General features: G+C 43.7%; 1 protein-coding gene across 1 annotated transcript; it reads left to right on the top strand.

Annotated features, from left to right (window-relative positions):
• Positions 1 to 1,903: 1,903 nt before the first annotated feature.
• Positions 1,904 to 24,670, top strand: CIMAP2 (ciliary microtubule associated protein 2). Its single transcript, XM_075320131.1, has 10 exons — positions 1,904 to 2,037; positions 5,950 to 6,037; positions 9,333 to 9,503; positions 9,585 to 9,707; positions 11,776 to 11,913; positions 11,984 to 12,127; positions 13,319 to 13,486; positions 17,424 to 17,552; positions 22,264 to 22,394; positions 23,731 to 24,670. Exons 1-10 carry the CDS (start codon positions 1,988 to 1,990, stop codon positions 23,813 to 23,815), a joined length of 1,227 nt encoding a protein of 408 aa, XP_075176246.1. The 5' UTR covers positions 1,904 to 1,987; the 3' UTR covers positions 23,816 to 24,670.
• Positions 24,671 to 26,284: the final 1,614 nt, after the last annotated feature.

Consider the following 26,284-nt stretch of genomic DNA (forward strand, 5'->3'; position numbering starts at 1 on the left):
TGTGTAAAAAAAAAAAAAAAAAGCTCTTATTTTACCCACCATTTTTCCTGTTAATGCTTTGGATGTTGGTGCTGAAAAATCTGCGGAAAGTACCCAGGTTGCATTCACACTATGTACGAACATAGACATAGACTGGATGGGGGTCCCTTGAGCTGAACGCAAAAGCTGCATGGACATATATGTTTTATAGTTTTAGCGTGTTTTTTTATTAATATTTTCATCATAGGATCTTTTGCATGGATTTAGTATATAATGGGAAAAGAAATATTGATGTAACTCATGGGGAGTCAAAAGATCACATGGTCAAGTCCCCTGATGGGACTGAAAAAAAGTCTGAAAATAGTTTGACAAAGTATTTAAAAACATTATCCCCATTAAAAATACTTTCTTATGTCAGAAAATAGTAAAAATATAATATATAAAGCTGAATGAATGTGTGTGTGTGTGTGTGTGTGTGTTTGTTTCTGTGTGTATATGTCTGGGATTAGCATCTGCACCGTTGCAGCTACAGCCACAAAATTTTGCACACTCACACTTCTGGACCCCGAGAGCGTCATAGGCTATGTTTTGAGGGGAAATTTTAACCCCACGCTTTACAGTTATTCACCAAAAAACCTGCCTCCATTAAAGCGAATGGAGCTGGGAGCCACAGTACAGCCAGAACTTCAGAAGAATGCGCAGCCACGCCCTTAAATGGAATGTTGGCGTGTCACAATGCAGCCAGGGAAAGAGACAGACACAGACAGGGAAAGAGGCAGACACAGACAGGGTAAGAAACAGACATAGACAGGGTAAGAGACAGACACAAAGAGACAAAGACAGACTGACAGGGAAAGAGAGGGAAAGAAAGAGACAAGTTAAGAGACAGACACAGACAGGTAAAGAGACAGACAAAGAGACAGAGACAGACACAGGGAAACAGACAGACAGGGAAAGAGATAGACAGGGTAAGAGACAGACAAAGACAGGTAAAGAGACAGACATAGGGAAAGAGACACAGGGAAAGAGACAGACAGGGAAAGAGAGGGAAAGAGACAGACACATGGAAAGAGAAAGAGGGAAAGAGACAGACAGGGAAAGACAGGGAAAGAGACAGACAGGGAAAGTGACAGAGATAGACAGACAGGGAAAGAGATAGATAGACAGACAGGGAACGAGATTGAGACAGACGGAGAAAGAGACAGAGACAGTCAGAGACAGACAGGGAAAGAGACAGACAGACAAAGAGATAGAGAGAGAGAGATATATACAGAAGGGGAGACAGGCATTATAATTACATTTATATCTATTTGTTTTGTGTTTTTTGTGTGCAGAATACATTTTTGTTAATACATTCTATTTTGTTAACAGCAGTTATTAACCCGGGCGAAGCCGGGTAGTACAGCTAGTAATAAATAAAAATATACGTATTTAGTATAGATGTGTCTGTAACATTATCACGTTTTTAACCCATACGGTGACTACTATGAAAACAAAAATACCAGTATTGCATTTTGAAAGTATTTTTTGTTGTGCAAAAGTAGTATAAATAAAAAACTAAATAAATATATGTTCATAATCATAGTGACTTGCAGAATGAAGTTTATACATTTTTTCCTATAGACAGAGTAAAAATGAAACACCCTATGCAAATAAAAAGAATATTAAGCTTTTTTCAATATATGTATTTTAACATAGTCCCATGAAAACATGCAATTCTCCCTGCAATAAAATGATCCCCCATGTGGCTCCTGTAATGCTTAGTCCTGGGGGCCACATAGCCATTTTTGTAACTGAAATGATAAAATAGAAGAGATCAGCTCGGCTCTGGTGAGAACTCTGTGCGGCCCCTTTAAGGAAGTAGAACGCGGAGCAAGAAGCGAACATTCCAGGAACTTGTTACACAGCTCGATCTCGTCGGCTATTGGCTGCGGTTCTGTCGTCACGTGACAGGCACTACTTATAACACTGACAGGCGTCTGCGTTACTATAGCGACCAGGGCACAGAATGGCTGGGAAGAAGTTTAGAGGTGCCCCCTTTGGCTGCCAGAGTGCCAGGTACCATGAAACCCTCCTGGGAGACGAGGGGCAGCGTCTCCTCTGCTTTACCCAGCAATGTCTGGCGCTGCTGCAGGAAGACCAGAGATCGATATGTATGCTGTTCCATTAACCCTTGACTGGTATCATGAAAAAAAAAATCACTAGTTATACCAATCTGCATGGGGTCATATTGATCACATGGTACCAGACAAGGGTGTTAAGCAGTGTTTTTGGTGAAATGTGCAGGGCTTTTTTTCTAATCTGTTCATCTTCAGAGTTAATTCAGAAAATATATCTGATAATTACAGTTTATGCTGCCAATCAGCAATACACTCATTTTTCACTTTTTTCCCTACAAATAAGCCAATGTCCTCAATGGCATCCAGTAAAGTGTCCAAATTATGGCAAAGTCACATAACCAAAAAGATTTGTGAACTTGCTGTCACTTAGCAGCAAGAACCCCCCATCCCATAAAACTTCCACATTGCAGATATGTCACCAGCAAGTCGCATCTGCATGCTGCTCACATAGAGGTCTATGAGGGCAAATTCACTTGTAACCAAATATTCAACCAAAAATATGGATTTTATTAATCATATTGCAATGTGACCACCTCTGACAATCAGTGGTGCGCAGCATCACCACCTTTATGTGCGGCATATAAATTTGTAGCTCTAGCCTTAGGGGGTTGTTCAGACCAGTGTTCCATCCGTGTGTAGTTCATCATGCACATGGACCCATTGTAACCGATGTATGTGCTAGAGCACAAAAGCAATTTTACAAATGGATCAATGGTTCGCATTGAAATAAGGCTAGGTTCACAATTCCGTCAATTTGTATCAGTCACAGTCCGCGGCTCTGGTAAACAACGGAATCCGTTTGGCGTATTCCGTTGTTCTCATATACTTGTATGAGCGGCGGATTATGACTGATGCCCTTGCGTTGCATCCTCCGTCCGACTGATCAGTCGTGGAACGACTGACCATCGGGCGGCAGGAACGCAGCATGTAGCGTTTTTTGAGCAGCGGAATCCTTTTGATTATGCTCGCATGCTCTGTCTTGGCGGCCAAACGATCAGCTGATCGCCCGGCAGCCGCCTTCTGTGAGCAATCAGCTGATCATCCGACGGCAAGCTGCTGTGAGCGATCAGCTGATCGCCTGGCAGCCGCCTTCTGTGAGCGATCAGCTGATCGCCCGGCGGCCGGCTTCTGTGAGCGATCAGCTGATCGCTCACATTAGCCGGCCGCTGGAAGATCATCTGATCGCTCACAGAAGGCGGCTGCCAGGCGATCAGCCGATCGCTCACAGCAGCTGGCCGTCGGATGATCAGCTGATTGCTCACAGAAGGCGGCTGCCGGGCGATCAGCTGATCGTTTGGCCGCCAAGAAGATCATCTGTTCGCTCTCAAAAGCCGGCGGACGGCTATTGTGAACGATCAGCTGATCGCTCTCTCTCTCACGTTTTACAAGGGAATCCGACAATGAATCCAATTCTTGTCACACGTTGTACAACGCATCAGTCACAAGCGTCAAGCAACGCATGTGACTGATGCAAAACAACAGAAATGTGAACCTAGCGTAAATTGAAGCTTGCGCTATTCTGGTTTTACAGCGCTACTATATGGCACCAGTCCGAAAAAGCACATGGAACCTATTGCATCACATTTTTCAGACATAATTTAATAATCTTTTTTTTTATATTCAATTTGGCTGTGTTTTTTTTTACCCCAGCTTTTAAAGGGAACCAACCAGCAGGATATTCACATATAAAGTACAGGTAGTGCCATTCTGGCGCTAGGATGCTGACTCAAATCATACCTTCAGTTTAGAGATTGGATCTTTGATTGCAGAATAAAAACGTTAGCAAAGGTCCAGAAATTAGTGCATTGGCTGAGTGGGCATGTGCTTCGGGGCAGGCCTTTGTGGGAGTCTTTAGTAATGATTCCTCCCCTTCATGCCTGCCTAACCTGTGTTTGAATTTCTCCCCTCTGCCACCGTTATTAACACTATGGCCAACCCGTGCACAGTATTATGTTCAAGTTTTTCTCCAACAAAATGGCGCCAGAATCAGCGCATGCGCACACCGCGATCTCCAGCACCATTTTATTGAAGGCACTGTTGAGATGGCTATGAACAGTGGCGGCGAATGCGCTAATAAAAGAATTTTCAATCTGCTCATGTGCCGCCGCTGGTCATATTTGTCTTTACAGTGCCTTTAATAAAATGGTGCGCTCATGCGCTGATTCTTGCGCCATTTTATTCCAAAGTTGGAAAAAAAACTTGAAGATAATACTGCACATATGCTGACCATGGTCTTAATCATGGCGGCAAAGGGGAGATATTTAAAAAAAGGTGAGGCAGGCAGCTAGGGGAGGAATCCTTATTAATGAAGATCAGACCCACATAGTCCCACCCCGATGCTCACGGCACTTAATCAATGCACTCATTTTTGGACCTTTGATAACTTTTTCTTTATGCAATCTCTAAACTGAAGGTATGATTTGATCCGGCATCCTAGAGGCAGTATGGCACTGCCTGTACTTTATATGGGAAAAACCTGCAGGTTGCTTCCCCTAAGGCCTCTTTCACACATCCGTGAAAATCACACACGTTTTTCACGGACATGTCAAAGGTGCGTATTTCCCTCCGTGTGCCGTGTTTATGGCACACGTGTGTTCTCCGTGTGTTATCCTTGATAGCATACGGAGAACAGGAACTTTCTGCTCACCTGTCCCTGGCGTTGCTGTCCGTGGTTCTGATCTACGGTCTCCGATCTTGCCGACTCCCCGCTGCTGCTGCTTCCGACCCACAGTGGAGTGAATATGCAATGAGCATAATGAGTGGGGGTCGGAAGCAAGTGACAGCAGCGGCAGAGACAGCAGAGCCGGAGAAAGTGAGTATAGAAATTCTTTTTATTTCACACACGTGTGTTTTCTCCGGTACATGTCACACGGATCACATCCGTGCGGTCCGTGTGCGGTCGTGTGACACCCGTGATGCCGGAAAAATGCCCCCCAAAATGTGGTATTTTTTTTTTACAAGTGAGTGAAACCAGCCATGCCGACATTGCTCAGCGTTACCTATTTGTGTCCTAGTTTATGGCCCTGACCTACAGTATCTTGTAAACTTGCAGCTAAAGGTACTAAGCGACGCTCCAGTGATCCCACCAGCAACCTGACCTGGCAGGGATCGCTGGAGCGTCGCTACACGGGTTGCTGGTGAGCTGTCACACAGGCAGATCTCACCAGCAACCAGTGACCAGCCCCCAGCCAGCAGCGACGCGTGGAAGCGATGCTGCGCTTGGTAACTAAGGTAAATATCGGGTAACCAACCCAATATTTACCTTGGTTACCAGCACACACCGCTTAGTGCTGGCTCCCTGCACTCCTAGCCGGAGTACACATCGGGTTAATTACCCGATGTGTAGTCTGGCTATGTGTGCAGGGAGCAGGGAGCTGGCACTCGCCGCGTGAGAGCGGCGGACACTGGTAATGAAGGTAAATATCGGGTAACCAAGGAAAGGGCTTCTTGGTTACCCGATATTTACATTGGTTACCAGCGTCCGCAGAAGCCGGCTCCTGCTCCCTGCACATTCAGTTGTTGCTCTGTCGCTGTCACACACAGCGATCTGTGCTTCACAGCGGGAGAGCAACAACTAAAAAATGGTCCAGGACATTCAGCAACAACCAGTGACCTCACAGCAGGGGCCAGGTTGTTGCTGGATGTCACACACCGCAACATCGCTAGTAACATCGCTGCTACGTCACAAAAGTCGTGCCTCAGCAGCGATGTTGCTAGCGATGTTGCTTAGTGAGACGTGGCCTTAAGTGACCAAAACCTTGATCAGAAGGTATAAGTGAGCACAATTACATTGTTACTTTGTCTGTAGATGTCTTTGTATGTCTTTGTATCCCGCACTTTTATCTTGCAGATTTGATGTGTCTGCAGTTTATCCTGATTTGAAGAAACCTGGAACATACACACAAGTATCATACTGCAAGAGGGCGACCTCAGAGCTAGTGAGTAAAGATGCCAGGAGCCACTGGACAATAAAAGGCCGTAATTAAATGGCCTCTATTAGTGATGAGTGAGCACTATCATGCTCGGATTTTCTGTGTACTTGTAATCAGCAGTTGGACACTCAGATGGGCACTACTCGAGCATCCTAGTATAATGGAAGGCAATGGTGAACTTGAGCATTTTTCCAGAAGATCTTGATCGAGTTCCCCATTGATTTCCATTGTACTCTGTACATAAGTCGAGCCCATCCGAGCATCCAACTGGTCATTAAGAGTAACAAGCACCCAAGCATGGTAGTGCTCGCTCATCACTAGTCTGTATCAGAGAATGGTAGTGCTCGCTCATCACTAGCCTGTATCAGAGAATGGTAGTGCTCGCTCATCACTAGTCTGTATCAGAGAATGGTAGTTCTCGCTCATCACTAGCCTGTATCAGAGAATGGTAGTGCTCGCTCATCACTAGTCTGTATCAGAGAATGGTAGTGCTCGCTCATCACTAGCCTGTATCAGAGAATGGTAGTGCTCGCTCATCACTAGTCTGTATCAGAGAATGGTAGTGCTCGCTCATCACTAGTCTGTATCAGAGAATGGTAGTGCTCGCTCATCACTAGCCTGTATCAGAGAATGGTAGTGCTCGCTCATCACTAGTCTGTATCAGAGAATGGTAGTGCTCGCTCATCACTAGCCTGTATCAGAGAATGGTAGTGCTCGCTCATCACTAGTCTCTGTCGGAGTATGGTAGTGTTTGCTCATCACTAGTCTGTATCGGAGAATGGTAGTGCTCGCTCATCACTAGCCTGTATTGGAGAATGGTAGTGCTCGCTCATCCCTAGCCTGTATCGGAGAATGGTAGTGCTCGCTCATCACTAGTCTGTATCGGAGAATGGTAGTGCTCGCTCATCACTAGCCTGTATTGGAGAATGGTAGTGCTCGCTCATCCCTAGCCTGTATCGGAGAATGGTAGTGCTCGCTCATCACTAGTCTGTATCGGAGAATGGTAGTGCTCGCTCATCACTAGTCTGTATCGGAGAATGGTAGTGCTCGCTCATCACTAGTCTGTATCGGAGAATGGTAGTGCTCGCTCATCACTAGCCTGTATCGGAGAATGGTAGTGCTCGCTCATCACTAGTCTGTATCGGAGAATGGTAGTGCTCGCTCATCACTAGTCTGTATCGGAGAATGGTAGTGCTCGCTCATCACTAGCCTGTATCAGAGAATGGTAGTGCTCGCTCATCACTAGCCTGTATCGGAGTATGGTAGTGTTCGCTCATCGCTAGCCTGTATCGGAGCATGGTAGTGCTTGCTCATCACTAGTCTCTATCGGAGTATGGTAGTGCTTGCTCATCACTAGTCTCTATCTGAGTATGGTAGTGAGCGCTCATCACTAGTCTCTATTGGAGCATGGTAGTGCTTGCTCATCACTAGTCTCTATCTGAGTATGGTAGTGTTCGCTCATCACTAGTCTCTATCGGAGTATGGTAGTGCTTGCTCATCACTATTCTCTATTGGAGTATAGTAGTGGTCGCTCTCATCATTAGTCTCTATTGGAGCATGGTAGTGCTTGCTCATCACTAGCCTCTATCGTTTCAGCAAACATTGCAAAAATCAGCATTACAAACAAATATGACAAACCATGCAATATACATGACCAGCGAAATATGCTTCGTTCTCCACTTATGAGCCACGTCTTCTCCAAACCCCATACTCTCTCCCGCCCGTTGAACTCATCATACATTTTGAAATATAACTAAAATCTGTTTTGGTCAAAATAAGACTAACTGCCAAGTCACTGAAGGGTCAGATTATAGCTGTGTTTTGAAATGCATGGGGGGAAGAGCTGCAGAATGGGACAACAGGCAGAGAGACAAACATAAGGCTGTGCTACTTCTGATTTTTAGGTATGGTTTTGTCTCACCCCAGTGCTGAATCCACAGATAGTTGTTTGAGCATTGTATATCATGTGTTTGAGGGGCTCTTGACTAGTCTCTGACAGATGAATTTGGGGGAGAGAAGAATCATTGAATCGCAATGATAGATAAGAGGTGTCTGGCTGTGGCTTAACTTTCCTCTTTCCATTAAATATTTGTAGATAGGTGTAAGGAGAAATATCCAACCACAATCTAAGGTGTATAGGCACTGTAAAAACCTAAAAGTTAATCTGAAGTTTGTCTAACACTATAACACCAATATTTGACTAGTGGGGTAGGGATGATCTCTTGGATAGTAGGGTTGGTGTGATCACTTGGGTAGGGGGGATCTCTTGGCTAGTGGGGTAGGGGTGATCTCTTAGATAGAAGGGTTGGGGTGATCCCTTAGCTATTGGGATAGGGGGATCCCTTGAATTTTGAGGTGATCCCTTGGCTAGTGAGGTAGGAGTGATCCCTTGGATAGCAGGGTAGGGGTGATCTCTTGAATACTGGGGTAGGTTTGATCCCTTGGCTAGTGAGGTGGGGTGATCCCTTGAATAGTAGGGTAGGGGTGATCCCTTGGCTAGTGGGGTAGGAGTCATCACTTGAATAATGGGGTAAGGGTGATCCCTTGGTTAGTGAAATAGGGGTGATCCCTTAGATAGTAGGGTAGGGGTGATCCCTTGGCTAGTGGGGTAGGGTTGATCCCTTGGCTAGTGAGGTAGGGGTGATCCTTCGGATAGTAGGGTAAGGGTGATCCCTTGGCTAGTGGGGTAGGGGTGATCACTTGAATAGTTGAGTAGGGATGATTCCTTGGCTACTGGAGTGGGAGTGATCCCTTGGACTCTCACTAATTATCAAAGTGTGACAGACATAGCGGCTTGTCTGCAACGATGCATTAGAAAAACAGTCTGGAAACCATAATGATACCATGATCGTCAAAGGGGTTTACCGTTTTCATAAAACTCTTTTTCATGGTCTGTAGGGAAACAAACTGTGTTTTAGTCACCCCCTTTGGGTTCAGTGCTGAGTCTCTGTCACTGCTGTCTGTTACTGTCTTCAGGGCTGATGCCAGCAGCTCTGAGCAGCTTGTGCCATCAACTTGGCTAGAGCCGATAAACTCACTGATTGGCTGCAGCGCCGTCTACGTGATGTCATTGCTGCAGACAATAACAGACACCGAGAGCAGACAGACTCTGTGCTGGAACTGGGGAGGGTGAGTAAAGTACAGTGGTTTTCTGAAACCAGAAAACCCCTTTAATTGTGGTCATGGGGAGCGAAGCTCTATTCTGAGTTTTCCTTTGGGGGCCTGGGCCCTATATTTACAGCAAAACCTGTAACAATGATGCAACTTGTTGAGTTTGGAATTACACTATTATCTAATCCAGGGAAGACGGTTGGGTCCGGGATCCTATGAAGCAGCACCAGGCAATTTCAGTCCATCAGTTCTCCAGAGAAATGCGTCTGCGCCTGGATGGAAACGAGCCGAAGAAACGGAAAGACTGACGGAAATCCCTCACATTCTTTATAAGGAAGCCTGGGAGAGGAACCGCTTGTTGGTGAGGAATGAACATTGCAAGGTATATTCTGCCCAACTTTAACAACTGGTCTGACGTCTTGGATATTCTTCATTTCTGTAGAAACAAAACCTGGGACCCGGGCGATACAATACAAAGTCATTTGTGGAATTGATGGAGGAGAAGCCTAGCAGTGTACGGGGAGTCTGCAACACCAGAGACGTGCGATTCAGGGCAGATAAAAGGGTAAAGAGTTTTGCAGTATTTTTTTTTTTACCTCCGTCCACTTCTTTTTGGCGTACGCTGTTCATACATTTTGCACAAAATCATAAATACTGTTTTTATTTTTGTTTTTCACATTTTTTGCGATTTTCTAATGCAAAAAGTCGCATGTTCCCCTAAAATCTAACAAAATTTGAGCAAAATTTCAGCCTTACATAAAATTTTTACAATTTATGAAATAGCCAAAAACTTCTGAAAACCCCAAACCACACACACACAGTGATATGAATATAACAAACACAAACAAGTAAAAAGAAATCCCCAACAAAGTAAAAAGGTTGAAATAAAAAAAGGTGAAAAAACCTGAAAGACTAGATAAATATAGGCACAAATGAACAAATGACTTGGGCCCTAAATCTATTCTAGTCCCAGACATTTATAGTTTATCCACAGGGTATACTATAAATGACTGATTTATGTAGATCGCCCAAGCCTCATCCTTGCTCATGGGGCAGCCACTAGGGAACACCTAGTCTAAAAAATACGATTTGGACAAAAGCATTGGGACCCCTCCATATTCCATCTACAGGAGCTTTTATGACCTCCCAGTCTACACCCATCCACATTAATATAGAGTTGTTTCCGCTTCCGCTCTTCTGGGAAGGCTTTCTGCTAGATTTCAGAGTTGTCTGTGAGAATTTTTGTCCCTTCATCCAAAAGAGCATTTGTGAGGTCAGACGCTGATGTTGGATGCGAGGCCGGGTTCACGATCTTTGCTTTAGTTGGGCTCTATGTGGCTGATCAGGTTCTTCCACACCAGACTACCTCAAGCATGTTTTTATGGATCTTTTGCACTGGGCACAGTAACGGGGAACAGAAAAGGATCTTCCCTCAAACTGTTCCCACAAAGCTGACAGCTAAAATTGCCGGAAATGTCTTTTAAAGGGGTTTTCCCATAAGCAAAGTTAAATTTAATCAATAGATCTTGGAATAATACTAATTTCCACAACTGGATGTGTTTAAAAAAATGTTCCTGTACTGATATAATCTTATATATGTGCTCCTGCTATGTACTGTGTAATAACAGAGAGTGATAGAAGAAGGGTCTTAATTCCGCACCAAGGACTTAATGGATCCAGGAAGAGATTAATGCTTCTTTAATAACATGCACAAGTCTACGCGTTTCTGGAGACACAGCTCCCTTCATCAGGACATTGGCAAGAGAACAACATGATGTTCTCTTGCCAATGTCCTGATGAAGGGAGCTGTGTCTCCAGAAACGCGTAGACTTGTGCATGTTATTAAAGAAGCATTAATCTCTTCCTGGATCCATTAAGTCCTTGGCGCGGAATTAAGACCCTTCTTCTATCACTCTCTGTTATCAGCCAACTTTGGGACTGCTGCCTGGACCTGGATCTTATATATGCCTGTATAGTGGTTGTGACTGGCACAACCATTATAGGTGAGTGTGTTTTTATTACATATCTTCCTCCCTTTTTGGGGTAAGACCCTATTGCGCTTTTCTTTCCACAGTTTCTCATGTACTGTGTAATGGCTGTGTCTGACCGTACAGGGACATGATCTGATCACAGCACATCTCCTGGGCAGGGGAGGAAGCAAAAAAATATACAGACCTTACAGCATGGGATCACAAATAATCCTTTCTTTGAGGTAAAACATTTTTTAAAAAAAACAGACAGGGAAATGTTTTACCTCACAAAAAGAAACAGTTGCAATCCCGTGCTGTAATATCTGTATACTTTTATTGCTTCATCCCCTGCCCAGGAGCTGTGGTATGATCAGACCATGTCCCTGTATGGTCAGACACAGGCATTACACAGTACATAGTAGGGGGACATACCGTATATAAGATTATCTCAGCACAGCAACTTTTTTTTTCTAAACACATCCAATTGTGGAAATTATTATTATTCAAAGATCCATTGATTAAAATTAACTTTAGAATGAATTTTGTTTATGGGAAAACCCTTTTAAGCATTATGGTTTTCTGTTTTATGTATTCGTATCTCTGTGTGTATATTTTAGCACTATACATGTAATTAATTTGGCCACTTCTCTGCCCTCCATGCAGGACTGTTACCCAGGACCTGGAACTTACGAAAAACAAGGAAACCATTATGCATTAGTAGAAGAATGGATTTCAAAGTCTGCAAACTCGAAAGGCATCATGGATAGCGAGACGAGTAGATGTTGCACAGCAGGCAGCAGTGTGAGTGACCGTGTTAGAAGAGGGACCAGTACTGACTGGCATGTCTCCTAATGTTAATCTCATTTTACAGGGATGTGACCTGGGGCCAGGATCCTACAACATTAAGTGCTCCACGGATGAAACCTTTAATCACGTTGTGGGAAAGAGAGGTCCATATGACTTATTCACCGGATCAAGATCAGAGCCCATCCTGTATGGACACTTTGCTACACCTGTGAGTAGAGTTCCATATTTACTGCAAATTGGTGTATCGGGTGGAAATTGCTTCAAAAAACGCTATTTTTTTATGGAGCTTTTGCTGAATAGGTTTTCGAAGATTTTTAGTTTTTCTACAGTGTTCTTTGCAACCTTTTGTCTCCACAGTGTCTAGTTTGGAGCAGATTCCATCAGTATCTGCTTCAAATACATTAAATAGACTTTTCTATTTTATTCCACCAGCATTTTTCAAAACCTCTTCAGGAAAAAAAACACTGAAAAATCAATAAAGTGGATTTCCTGTAGAAATGACTAGGAAAAGTTATCAAGAGTTTTTGAATAAAGTTGAGCGAGTAGCAAACTATTTGTACTCGCCCGAATAGTGTGTGCAATGCAAGTCAATGGGGAATACTTACAAAGTAACGAGTAACCTGAGTACCGCACTATTCGCTACTCGCACGAATAGTAAAGCGCCGCACAATTAGCTCTACCCTCACCTACTGTATCCTCACCTATCCCTTGTAGACTGTGAGCCCTCGCAGGCAGGGTCCTCTATCCTCCTGTACCTGTCTGTGCCTTGTATTGTTTATGATTATTGTACTTTTCCCTATTATGTATACCCCTTTCACATGTAAAGAGCCATGGAATAAATGGCGCTATAATAATAAATAATAATAATAGTACGGAATTCGGGTTACTCGTTACTTTGCAGGTTTTTCCCCTTTGACTTGCATTGCACACACTATTCGGAACAAATACGCGAGTATTAGCCAGTACTATGTTATGAGTATAGCGAGTACAAATAGTTAGGTACTTGCTCAACACTATTTTTGAAGCAGATACATTCCCAAATCTGCTCAGAAAACTATTCTTTCAAGCGAATCCTGATGGGATCCATTATAAACTAAGCAGTCAAATCACAAGGCTGAAAAAAAAAGAATACTTTTGTAAAAAAAAAAAGCTCTTTTGAAACTCTTTAAAATCTATTCAAGAAACGCTACAGGAGAGGAAACCTCTTAACAAAGGGCTCCCTGGGGTACAATGCACCAAATTTTATTGAGAGGCGCACGCCACGTGATGGATGTGGCAAATATTGTCATTGGTCTATGCCAGAAATGCTAGTCCAGGTACTGGAGTCACATTTCCGCAATACAAAACGCCCGTCGTTTTGGTGGTAAAAAATGTTTGTTTGTTTTTTTTATATACACAGAAAAATTACAAGTCGGAGCCCGGACAATATAAAGTCAAATCATTTATTGAAGAACTGGAAAATGAGCAGAAAAAGAAACACGGAAGGTTTGGGAAAATTGCTCAGTATCCAAAAGTCCCAACTGAGAGAATATTTTGCAACTCATTGACTCACAGGTCCCGGCCCATTGTAAGTATCTAAGAAGGAGCAGAAATAAGTCTGACGGCTCGCTCATAAATCGGACGAGTGCAATTCGATAAAAAAGGGAGGAAGTGCAGATCTGCGTTTTTTTTCTCAGCTGTTTTTGGCATGAGAAAAAAATAGCAACATGCTGCAATTTAACTCCCAAATCGGTAGTGCGAGAAAGATATTGCATGCTATAAGGACCATCAGTATGGCTTCCAATTTTACAGATGGATTGGACAAGGAGTGCACATGGATGACAAGTGAGAAAAAATTGTCCCTCTTTTCTGGATGGGAATGGGAATAATTTTTTAGTTTCAAATATTTTATTGATTTTTCAACAATACAGTACAAACAATGCAAATAATACTTTCCCCCTATCCGGGGTTACTACAAGTGAACGTACTTTGTTATGAGAAAAATAAACAAGAAAGAAAAAAAAGGAGAAAAAGAGAATGAATCTAATACAAGCTACTGAGAATAGAGAGAGGTATAAAGAGAATAGACTGAGATAGAGATTATAGGGAAAGAGTGGGAGCGGAGGAGGGGGAGAGTTTACCTGCACCTATTCCGTTTCACCGGGGTCAAAGCTACATATCCAAGGATTGATTTATTTATATGCGTATGTGAACCCAGCCTTAGGGCTCACTCACATGAGGGTATATGTGACGCCCTGGCAAAACTAGGTAGTCACAAAAAGAGTTAATCCTCCTTGGCACTAACACAGTCCCCACACAGATATACACCAGACAATCAGGCCCTACTCACCCCCTCCCCAGGGAAATAGGAGGGAGTGAGGGAGAAGAGCTTAGGAAGTGCAGAGAGGAATTAAGTTTCAGTTTGTGCTGTAGTCAGTGGAGAGCTGACAGGAGAGAGTTGGAGCTCCCTGGAGAGGTTGGTAGTCGGGGTTGGAGCCCTGGACTACTGGACTAGGTGGCAGTGAGGGCCACAGGCATGTAGATCCGCCGACCGGGACAGGGTTGTAGCCCGCCGTTGCTGAGAGAGAGGACCCGATCCAAGGGCCATTCAAGCGGACTAGTCCAGACAAGAAAGAGACAGACAGAGAGTGTGGAAGAAAGGGCCCCTGGCTGTATATCTGGGTGTGGGACCCGAGCACACCCCTCCATAAGGCTCCGGGCATTCAGCTTTGGTTTACAAAAGGACTCTGTGTTTACTGACCCTCCACATCAGTACAACCTCATCCAGCACCAGAACAACCGAACTGTGAGTTTACTGCTCCCTGCAATCCCTCACAGTACCCTGGGCCCCGGGACTACACCTCCCCTACCCGTGGAGGGGATCCCACCTTGCTACCCAGATCCATCAGCCCCGGGAACCCCCATATCTAGGCAGCGGCGGTGTCACCATCCATCACCGCAAACCACGGGTGGCGTCACAGACAATTTCCCTTGTAAATAACCCCTTTTCACTGGTGGGCGACGGACGGCTGCTCGAGCCCCGGATCCGCCTGCCACTCAAGCCCCAGACACAATCCCGGACCCGAGCGTCACTCGAGCAGCCCCCCGGTTGTGATCTGTCCCCCGCCCGTGACATATACATCAGACAAGTTCTATCTGATGTTTTAAAGCATACACTTGCTCCAGTGTTATACTATGGAGTAGCGCTTACCAGCTCTTGTTTTTGTCTCGGCATGAGAAAAACATTTTTGCATCCTCCGATTGGTAGCGTTTATCTGTCGTCCACACCCATTCAAGTCTATGGGTGCGTGGACTGCACTCGGATGATATACGCTGACACAGACAATGGAGAAGATGGAGAAATTAGGTTCTCCATCTTCTCTTCACCTGAGCACAGCAATCTGACACTCGGCTCAAACACTGATCAGAGTTTGAGCGGAGTGTCATTAACATAATCAGCCCGATTCTCTCGCATGAGAGGATATACGCTTGTGTGACCCCAACCTAATAGAGTGCTGAGATTTATTTTAATACTACATATCCCAGCATGTTGATAACATTAATGTTCCTTGAGAGTAAGGCGGGCTTTGCACGTTGCGACATCGCAAGCCGATGCTGCGATGTTGCACGCGATAGTCCCCGCCCCCGTCGCAGGTACGATATCTTGTGATAGCTGGCGTAGCGAAAATTATCGCTACGCCAGATTGACATGCACTCACCTGCCCTGCGACCGTCGCTGTGGCCGGCGACCCGCCTCCTTCCTAAGGGGGCGGGTCGTGCGGCATCATAGCGACGTCACACGGCAGGCGGACAATAGCGGCGGAGGGGCGGAGATGAGCAGGATGTAAACATCCCGCCCACCTCCTTCCTTCCGTATAGCCGGCCGGGACGCAGGTAAGGAGATGTTCCTCACTCCTGCGGCTTCACACACAGCGATGTGTGCTGCCACAGGAACAACGAACTACATCGTACCTGTCGCGGCACCGGCATTATGGAAATGTCGGAGCCTGCACCGATGATACGATAACGACGCTTTTGCGCTCATTCATCGTATCATCTAGGATTTACACACTACGATGTCGAGAGCGACGCCGGATGTGTGTCACTTTCGATTTGACCCCACCAACATCGCACCTGTGATGTCGTAGTGTGCAAAGCCGCCCTAACTGTTCCCATCAGATCATGCGATCACCTATGTACAGGATGGGTGATAACTTTCTGATTGCATGGGGTCCTCCCACTAGACCCCCCCTCCCCCCAATACCGAAAATGGAGCTCTCAAATGCCTTGGTGGAATGGAGCAGTGACTGCGCATGCCCTGTACTTGGCCTTCTCCTTCAGTCCCATAGGTACCGTAGTGAGTGGAGCCGTGGCATTGGACTGCCTCTTTCAGGATTGCTGGGAGTCTCGCCATCAGCAAGTTATGAACTATCCAATTAATAGGTGATATCTTGCTTAGAAGGGGATAAACCCTTAAAGGAGTTTCCTGGCTAAAGTGTCAGATGACTTATTCTTAGGCCTGTTTCACACATCTATAAAAAACACATACGTTTTGTACGGTCCGTGGTGTAGGTGCGTATGTATATGCGTGTGTTCAGCGTGTGCTGTCAGTGTGCTATCTGTGTGACATCCGTATAGCACACAGACAGCATGAACTTCTATACTTACCTGTCCATGGTGCTGCTGTCCCCAGTGCTGCTGCTGCTGCTTCCAGTGATCGGTGCAGTGAATATGCAATGAGCATAATGAGCTGGGGTCGGAAGCAAGTGATAGCAGCGCTGGAGACATCAGGGCTGGAGACATCAGGGCTGGAGACATCAGGGCTGGAGACATCAGGGCTGGAGACATCAGGGCTGGAGACAGGTGAGTATAGAAAAGCATTTTATTTCACAGACGCGTGGTTTTCTCTGGTACGTGTCACACTGATGTCACACAGAGCACATCAGTGTGCAGTATGTGTGACACCCGTGCTGCCGGAGAAAAACGGACATGTCTACATGTGGAGCACATAGATACACGTATGCACCACACAAACACACTGTCTATGGGAAAACACGCACGAGTGCACAAACCAATTGATCTTGGGTCTACGTGTGCCCGTGTCTCCGGTGAAAATGGACGTCACACCTACCGGAGACACGGATGTGTGAAGGGGGCCTTAGATCAAGTCATTAATATAAAATCAGTGTGGGTCTTACTCCCGGCATTCCCACTGATCAGCTGTTTTTAGCTCAATCAACAGCCGCCTATTCCCTTTGTCAGTGGCGTGTATTCCTACGCGGTCTGGTATGGTTAACACTGATTGGATAGTGTCAGACACCCCTACTTAGTAACACCCAGTTGTCAATTTGTTCATAAGTTTCTAGGAGGATTACCCGAGGAACAGCAATGTAAAGTTCTAAAATGACCCAGAATTTCATGATTTTATTTATTTACTAACATCTTAGGAGAGCCCACACATTTATCACAATGTACAGTAGCTCCACTGGTTCTATCCATTAGACTTGATTTTCATTTGATTCTAGGACTCTCCTGGACCCGGCTCCTATGAAACAAAACCACTGTTCGACTCTGTACGGAAATCATCAGCGCCTTTCCTAACGTCTGCTAAGAGATTTGAGAAGAAGTCATGCAGGATGCTTTTTGGAAGCAGTGTAAGTATACGTGCCGTCCTATGTATGCTTGGTGCATAAGTTAGCAGTAGAAAAAAACACAAGCTCACCCACTTGGAGTTCCATAAGAATCTGACCGGTGCACGGACATCAGTAGGACCCACTGAAGTGTGAATATGAAGAAAGGAATTTCCAGCATCCAGGTTCCAGATTATTTTAAAAAACGAATTTCTTTATTCCAAATGATTTAAAAATTCAGTCCATATGTATAAAAACAAGTGGCAATTAACAAACAGGTACGCGTTTCGGTTTTTTCACCTCCTTAGTCTGAGACAACACTATTCAAATGAAAAGCCCTTAAAAAAGGTCAAGGGGGAGGAGAAAATCACAGAGAAATGACATCACATGTGTAGAAACACGACTGAGTAGGTAGCACATGAGAGAGACTTTTTACAATACATTTGAAATTTCATTTTTCACATTGAGCCCATACGGCATTCTGCTATTAAGTAAAATTATCCATTTTGCTTCGCAGCGGTGTAACAATTTTGTCAAATCGCCACCCCTTTTAGGGAGGATCACTTTTTCTGCAGCATTCACTTTGAGCGATGTCAGATTGCCAGCATGCACATTTAAAAAATGTTTAGATGCGGCAGACAAGCTCCGTGTAGTGGTATGGTTTACATCATAGACGTGCTCTGAGATGCGACGGCGTAATGTACGGGAGGTACTTCCCACATACTGGACGTGGCAGCTCGTGCAGGTGATGATGTAGACCACCGCAGCAGTACCGCAATTAATAAAGGACTTAATGGTAAATTCTCGATTATTAGCACAAGATGTAAATTTAGTGGTATTAAACATGAACCTACATAAACCACAATTTTTTTTAGCACATTTGTAGGAGCCCAATGTGGGTAACCAATTGTGTGAACAGTGACTTATATTCTTATTGAGCATTGTGTGGTCACTAGGTGAGATGCGATTTGCTATTGTAGTATTGCGCTTAGACACAAATCTCACACCATTAGCCAAAATATTTTTTAAGGTGTTGTCAACCTGCAAGATAGGTAAAAATTTCTTGACAATATCAATACTGCACAAAACGGAGAAAAGGAAGACGGGTTTTTTTGCCGCGCTATGAACCACACCGCTGAAGATTTCTTAAGATATTTTTATTGAGCCATTCCAACGCGTTTCAAAGGCATAACCGCCTTCTTCCTCAGGGAATAAAAAACATACCAATACAAAAAAAACAGGGTTTAAATAGAAGTTTCACAGTGAGGCCATGTTACCTCTGCAGGTTCAAATCCCTTTTTCTTCTCCCCAAAAAAAAACCCTTTTTATTTTTATCAAAAGAAATGCACTTATAAATACACATAAATAAATACACATTTTTTTGGCTAAAACAATTTTTTTTACAATTTTTTATCATATATAATTTTTTGTATTTTCTTTCTCTATCATATCATCGTGTTGGACATGAATCTCCTTTCATCCAAAGCATCAAAGCATGCAGAATCTATATGTATTTAAACAAAAAATTTTTTTCTTTTTTTCCTTTTATCCCTCCTCCCCCTCCTCTTCTTTTTTTCTGATCATGACGTAGATCTGCTCCTCGTGTCTATGAGTCATGGGGAAATGAGGTAATTCTTGGTAACATGGCCTCACTGTGAAACTTCTATTTAAACCCTGTTTTTTTTGTATTGGTATGTTTTTTATTCCCTGAGGAAGAAGGCGGTTATGCCTTTGAAACGCGTTGGAATGGCTCAATAAAAATATCTTAAGAAATCTTCAGCGGTGTGGTTCATAGCGCGGCAAAAAAACCCGTCTTCCTTTTCTCCGTTTTGTGCAGTAACCTAATTTTTGACGGGGCCGCTGCTGAACCAGCCTAGCACTTACATACGTCTTTACAGGGGTTGTGACTGGCACAACCGGACCAGGTGAGTGCATCCATTTTCTACTTCAAACCCAAATACCGGGTAAGACCCTATTGCGCCCTTGTTTTTCCCTACTACAGATCTTGACAATATCAATGACATTATAATAATCACTACTAAAACAGGTTGAAAAAACTACCTGAGAAGAGGTTTGTTCAGACACAGAAGAAGTGGATTTTTGTTCCAAATATTGCGCTCTGTTTTTCTTTTCAGATTTTAGCTTTGCTTGGTCAATAACCTTTGGGGAATAACCCCTGTTTTTGAATCTGTTTTTAATAATATCACATTGCTTCTGGTAAGAGAATTCAGAAGTGCATGTGCGTCTGGCTCTAATGAATTCTCCCACAGGTATATTATTGGTGACATGGCGTGGATGGCAACTAGAGGCATATAATAGGGAGTTGCCTTTCTGAATAGGTCACAATCCAAACTATCAGTACCAGCCTTAGCTGTCAATTGAAGGTCCAGAAAGGAAATTGAAGTGGAATCAGTTTGATGGGTAAAAAAAATTGCCGTCCTATGTATACTTGGTGCATAAGTTGTATCCATTATAGCAGTCAGCAAAAAAATAACATTATTATGGTAAATCAGCTGCACAAACTACATGCGTGCACACACCCATCACTTTTTTTTTTATTATTTTTTTTTTATTTTGCTATATGCATTCTGTTGGGTACACGTGAGGAAAGAACAGACGTCTACTTCTTCTTCGCAAGAAAGGAGTTGGTGGTTTCCTAAAATAATAACCATGTATTGGTGCCACGTCTGAGGATTTTGCTGTTATATCCAAGTGATTTGTGTTTCACTTTTTTTGTCTTGTTGTTACCTTTTGATATTAAAAATGTTTCCCACATTGGGGTCACACTCTGGGAAAATTTAGACCTAGCTTGTGTGCAGTCCTACAGGCTATGCATCCTGGGAAAGGGTATGCAAATTAGCTGTCCTCTAGAAACTGTCTAGAAACTGTCTTAATGCCTCCATTTTGAAAGGAGGTAGTAGCTACCCTTTCCACCAATGCTCAACCCATAAAAAGAGCCTTGAAAGATGCTGTTAAAGGGAACCTGTGACCACTTTTTCGGCCTATAAGCTGCGGTCACCACCAGTGGGCTCTTATATACAGCATTCTAACATGCTGTATATAAGAGCCCAGGCCGCTGTGTAGAACATAAAAATCCCTTAGAAGGTCGCTCCGGTGCACAACGGTTGGATGAGTGGTGCCGTTCTCCGGGACCGCCGCCTCCCCTTTCGGCCATCTTGGTCTTCCTTATTCTGAAGCCGCGGTGCATGACGCGTCTACGTCGTACACACGTGCCGGCATTGAGGTCCTGCGCAGGTGCACTTTGATCTGTCCTGCTCAGGGCAGATCAAAGTATTGTAGTGCGCCTGCGCAGGACCGGTGAGTGTGTATGACGTAGACACGTCAGGCACCGCAGCTTCAGAATAAGGAAGACCAAGATGGCCGAAAGGGGAGGCGCCAGTCCCGGAGAACGGCACCACTCATCCGACCGTTGTGCACTGGAGCGACCTTCTAGGTGACTATTATAAAATGTTTTTTATGTTCTACACAGCGTCCTGGGCTCTTATATACAGGATGTTAGAATACTGTATATAAGAGCCCGGTGGTGGTGGCCACAGCTTATAGGCCAAAAAAGTGGTGACAGGTTCCCTTTAATATTTTTTTTCCTTTTGGGTATGACCCGTTTGTACCTTTTTAATGGGGATTTTTTTTTACCTTTCACTAAATTAATAGTGAGTTAAAAAATGCTACATTTATACCACATCCTTCATTTTCCTTTCTTTTATCCACATCTTCTTCCCTCTACTTGTTATAACTAACAAGTATCATTAGTTCGTGGGGCTTTACGATTTATGACTTTGGATTAATGTTCTTGCACCTGCAAGAAGGAGCAGGTCGGGTCTCTATCTGACAAATTTGGAGAAGACAGAAGTGGTTTATTAATGCTTCTGTCTTAATTTTTACAAATTTTTTTACGCAAGCCGAACAATGGCCCAGAATATATATAATCTCAATAAATTACATAAATACCCAAAAAGAGAAACAAGAGATTGTCTTAAAAATATATTTTATTTAAATTATTAGTCAAAAAGACTTAAAACCATACATAAAAACAAGTGTTTTTATGTATGTTTTAAGTATTTTTGACTAATAATTTAAATAAAATATATTTTTAAGACAATTTCTTGTTTATCTTTATGGGTATTTATTTTTTTCCAAGTAACATAAAGCTAACTGAGTGCTGTATAGTGAATAGAAGCTTTAGCATTACCAATATTTCCATAAGGACTAGCGATCATGTGATTGTCAGGTGTCTGCTGAGAAACATTCACTGTCAAGTGAAAACCTAGAATTGCAGGACGGTGCAATGCATTCTGCAATCAATTTGAATACTGCCAAATCGTGATTATGTAATGCTCACACTGTCAGGATTGTCCTCCGTTCTCCAATGTCACATGACCTCAGGTATACAATTTGCATGCTTGTGTTCACTTGCCAACTAAATTCTCATCTGCTTCTCTCAATAGAGCTATTGAGAGAATCGGATGAGAGTCTAGTCAGCACGCTTTTCTAATTTTTCAATCCGAAGTCACATAAGATGACTGTAGAAATGTCTAATGTGCCCGGAAAACGCCATAATGTGGTAGGAAATTGATCGAGATATCATAAAACCTTAGATTCCTTCATAGAAAACTAATTCATAATTTATGCAGATGCAATAACTAATTTTTTAAAAACTAATTTTCAGATAAGAATTTTAATTCTCTGACTCATAGTAACACTTTTTATCTTGCAGAACCCAGTTGGCGTTGGGCGATATAATATAGATAAACCAGCGCGCGGCAAAACAGCAACTTGCTTCCGAACACCGTTTCTTTCAAAAACAGGGCGTTATTTATCAAATTTTGAAAGGGACAAAGTTCTGCAGTAAGTACAAGATGATTATATTCACATTCATATGTAGAATTTAGGATTGATGCTTTACGCTGTTTATCAGCTCCTTTAGGCCTCTTTCATACGTCCGTGGAAAATACAGACATTTTTCACGGAAGTGTTGAATGTGTGTATGGCCCTCCGTGTGCTGTGATTTTGGCACACGTGTGTTCTCCGTGTGCTATCCTTGATAGCACATGGAGATCAGGAACTTTTTACTCCCTGTCTCCGGCAGTGCTGTCCATGGTGCTGCTGTCTCTGGCACTGCTGCTTCCTGGTCCATGGTGCAGTGAATATGCAATGAGCATAATGAGCGGGTCCTGAAGCAAGTAACAGCAGCGTGGAACACAGCAATGCTGGAGACAGGTGAGTATATAAATTAATTTTATTTCAAAGACAGATTTTCTCCGGGACGTGTCACACAGATCACATCACTGTATGGTCCGTGTGGCATCAGTGCTGCTGGAGAAAAACTGACTTGTCTCCGTGTGGAACACATGTACACGCGTGTGCTCCATATGGACACACAGTCCTTGTGAAAACACTGATGTGTGCGCAGACCCAGCGTCGGACTGGCTACCGGAGGAATCTCCAGTAATGCCAGGGCTGGATTCAGGTACTTGCATTGCACTCCGGAGCTCTCACCTGAGCTCCGGCGTGCAGCCGAGACTGTACCGCGAGCGCCAAGTGATTGATTCCGTGGCGATTGCAGTTCAGTTCATGGCCGCTGCAGACATCCCGGGCTGATCTCCGGAGTTCAGGTGAGCGCACCGGAGATCACCCTGAGACTGTCTGCAGCTGACAATCGCCGAGGAATCAATAACTCGGTGCTCGCGGTACAGTCTCGGCTGCACGCCGGAGCTCAGGTGAGAGCTCCGGAGTGCAATGCAGGTACCTGAATCCAGGCCTGGCATTACTGGAGATTCCTCCGGTAGCCAGTCCGACGCTGCACAGACCCATTTGCGTATGTCCGTGATTCTGGTACATATGAAAACGGCGTCATGCGTACCGGAATCACAGACGGGTAAAAGGGGCCTTAGTTGCAGAGGCTTCACACTACATTGATTTTAAAACGAGGCAGAGTAAAAGTTGAATTACTTAAGTCCTTTACTTCCTCCCTGCTGAGGGAAATAAATATGGCTTAAAATAAAAGAGGGATAACTTCTTTCGACTTAACTGGCCCTGTAACCAATCTCTGCCACGTGAATGTGGAGGAGTGGTGAGACATTTTATGTGGATATGCCATTACATATAGCTTTATAATTGGTGGGGTTCCAACGTCAGTGATCCCAATCCTTCAATCCTTTCCAATTCTATTTTTTTTTTTTAGGGAACGGATCCAAAAGTCCCACACCCCTTCATCTGCTAAAAAGTTATTAGAGTCGGACTCTACGGCTCCACCTCATTCAGCATGAAGACCATCAAAGTGGAAGATAATAAAAAGAGTGACTGATGGATGTGCAGGGTTTTATTATCATATGAAATGATTGTATTGTGGACACAAATTATAATATATTAACATGACACCTATGCAAAATCTGAATGTATGTGTAGAAATAACATGTTACATTTAATTATAAAAGGGATTATCATGTACTATAATATTAATAGGCCATCAATATCAGATTGGTGGGGGTCTGATAGGTGGCACCCCCAGTGATTAGCTGTTAGGAGGTCCCACGGCCAGGTGCCAAGGCTCTGTGTGTGAGTAGCCTAAGTGTCTTGTGCTTATTGAAGTGAATGGGAGCTGAGCCTCAGTACCTGGAATCAGCAGCGTCACAGTATACAGAGATGTTGTTTTCCGGCTCTGAAAGCCGTGGGACCTGCTACCAGCTCATCGGATCACCAATATCATAGTCCTGGAAACCCCCTTAATATTGGTGTTGAAATAATTTGCTGTGAGTTTGATATCGTTATCAGAAAATACATAAGTTGTCCAAGAATTGGGAAATTGCTTTATAGGAAGTGTTTTTTTTTCCCCATAACCTTCTGTAGCTCCAGTGCCAACAATCTTTGATTTCAGAGATCTTTGCCAACTTCCCAGCAGCGCTTGTACCATCCATGTGACCACTGCAGCCAATCACTTGTCTATGCGGTCCCTTGATGGTACTTATCATAACCACCAGGGCCAGTAATTGGCTGCAGCAATCACATGCACTTACAGGTCATCCTTACTACAGGGATGTAAACCAACACTTGCCATGATCCAATTCTGGACAATCCCTTTAAATAAATTTGCAGAACATATGACTATGGCCACAGCAGCTGTACTTGATGATTATCTAAAATATAAATGCTTCACAAAGTAGAGGAGAATCTGGGGCGCTGCTCCAAACACTATTATACTACTCATGCCATGCGATCAGTGTCCATTATATCCATAGTAAACAGGCAAATATCCATGCCGCTCCGGGGTGCTCATTTTAGAGGAGACATATCCAAAATAAAATTATGGAGAAAACGGCACTCACCGGTTCTTGCTGTGCAGGAATTTCTTTATTTACGGTACATGTGGAGATTACATGCATAGGGCTAGCGGGGAGGGAGCAGACCACCCGACACGTCAGACGACGGCTGTTTCGCACTCTCAGTGCGAGGGAGCGGACCACCCGACACGTCAGACGACGGCCGTTTCGCACTTTCTCTCAGTGCAATGGAGCGGACCATTCGACACGTCAGACGACGGCCGTTTTGCACTTTCTCTCAGTGCGAGGGAGCGGACCACCCGATACGTCAGATGACGGCCGTTTCGCACTTTCAGTGCTTCACAATGATAAAGAAATTCCTGCACAGCAAGAACCGGTGAGTGCCGTTTTTTCCATAATTTTATTTTAAAATATAAATGCTTGATTCTATTTTATTGTTATATTTGTGAATACTGCAAAAATGTAATGCATCAGCAAGCATAGGCTTTCTGTTTTTGATCAAAGTTAGGCTATGTTCACACTGCGCTTGTTTTGGTAGTCAAAAACGACAAGTTTTTAAAGCAGAAACTGCTTCAGGAATAGGTGCTTCTTGTCTTGAATAGTTTTCGCTAATGCTGTGACATTTTTTTTAGCACTTTTTTGACACCCATCAAACAATTAATCCAACATTTGCTTTTTTATGTTTATAAAATGCTCAGAAATACACCCAGGCATCTACTGGGCACTTTTTTACCTTTTCTGTTGACTTCTAATGGAAAAGATGGGGCGGTTTTATAGCGGCAAACAACTGAAGAATGTTTTGCTCACTTCTTTGGCGTTTTTGAAACCCAGAAAGACGTTCAAAAGCCTGATTGTGTGAACAGCAATATCGTTTAACAGTAGTGAGGAATGGAACCACTCCAATAATGTCTGAAAATACCCCCCCCCTAATGTGAACATGCCCTAATGCACCACGTGAATCTATTATGAACTAGTGCAAATAACTAGTAATGTCCAGTTACATATACTGCAGCTTGTTGTCTGCGGGTTTATAGCATATAGTAAAAATAAATAAAACAATTGATGTAGGGTATCCCTATATTATGATACCCAGCACATATAAAGCCTATAGCTACAGGCGGCAGCCCCCAGCCGTGTGCTTATCTTGTGTGTATCAAAATAAGGCCATGTGCGCACACTGCTTTTTTTGGTGCAGTTTGTGTTCATAAACTTCATGCAGTCCTTCCCCAGCAAAATCTATGAGAAATCCGAAATGCTGTGCGCATGTTGCTTTTTTCCTTATAAATTTTGCTGCAGTTTTTCTGCAGAAAAAATAATTAGCATGCAACTTCTTTCCTGCAGGTCCCTGCAATGTTCTCTGTGTTTTGCCATTGATAATGTGTAAAAAACGCAAGGACAAAAACACACCAAAACGCATGCGTTTTTTTTTTTGGCAGAGGTGCGTTTTTCGCTGAAGAA

This window comes from Anomaloglossus baeobatrachus, chromosome 8 (assembly GCF_048569485.1).
Source record: "Anomaloglossus baeobatrachus isolate aAnoBae1 chromosome 8, aAnoBae1.hap1, whole genome shotgun sequence".
NCBI classification, from domain to species: Eukaryota; Metazoa; Chordata; class Amphibia; order Anura; family Aromobatidae; genus Anomaloglossus; species Anomaloglossus baeobatrachus.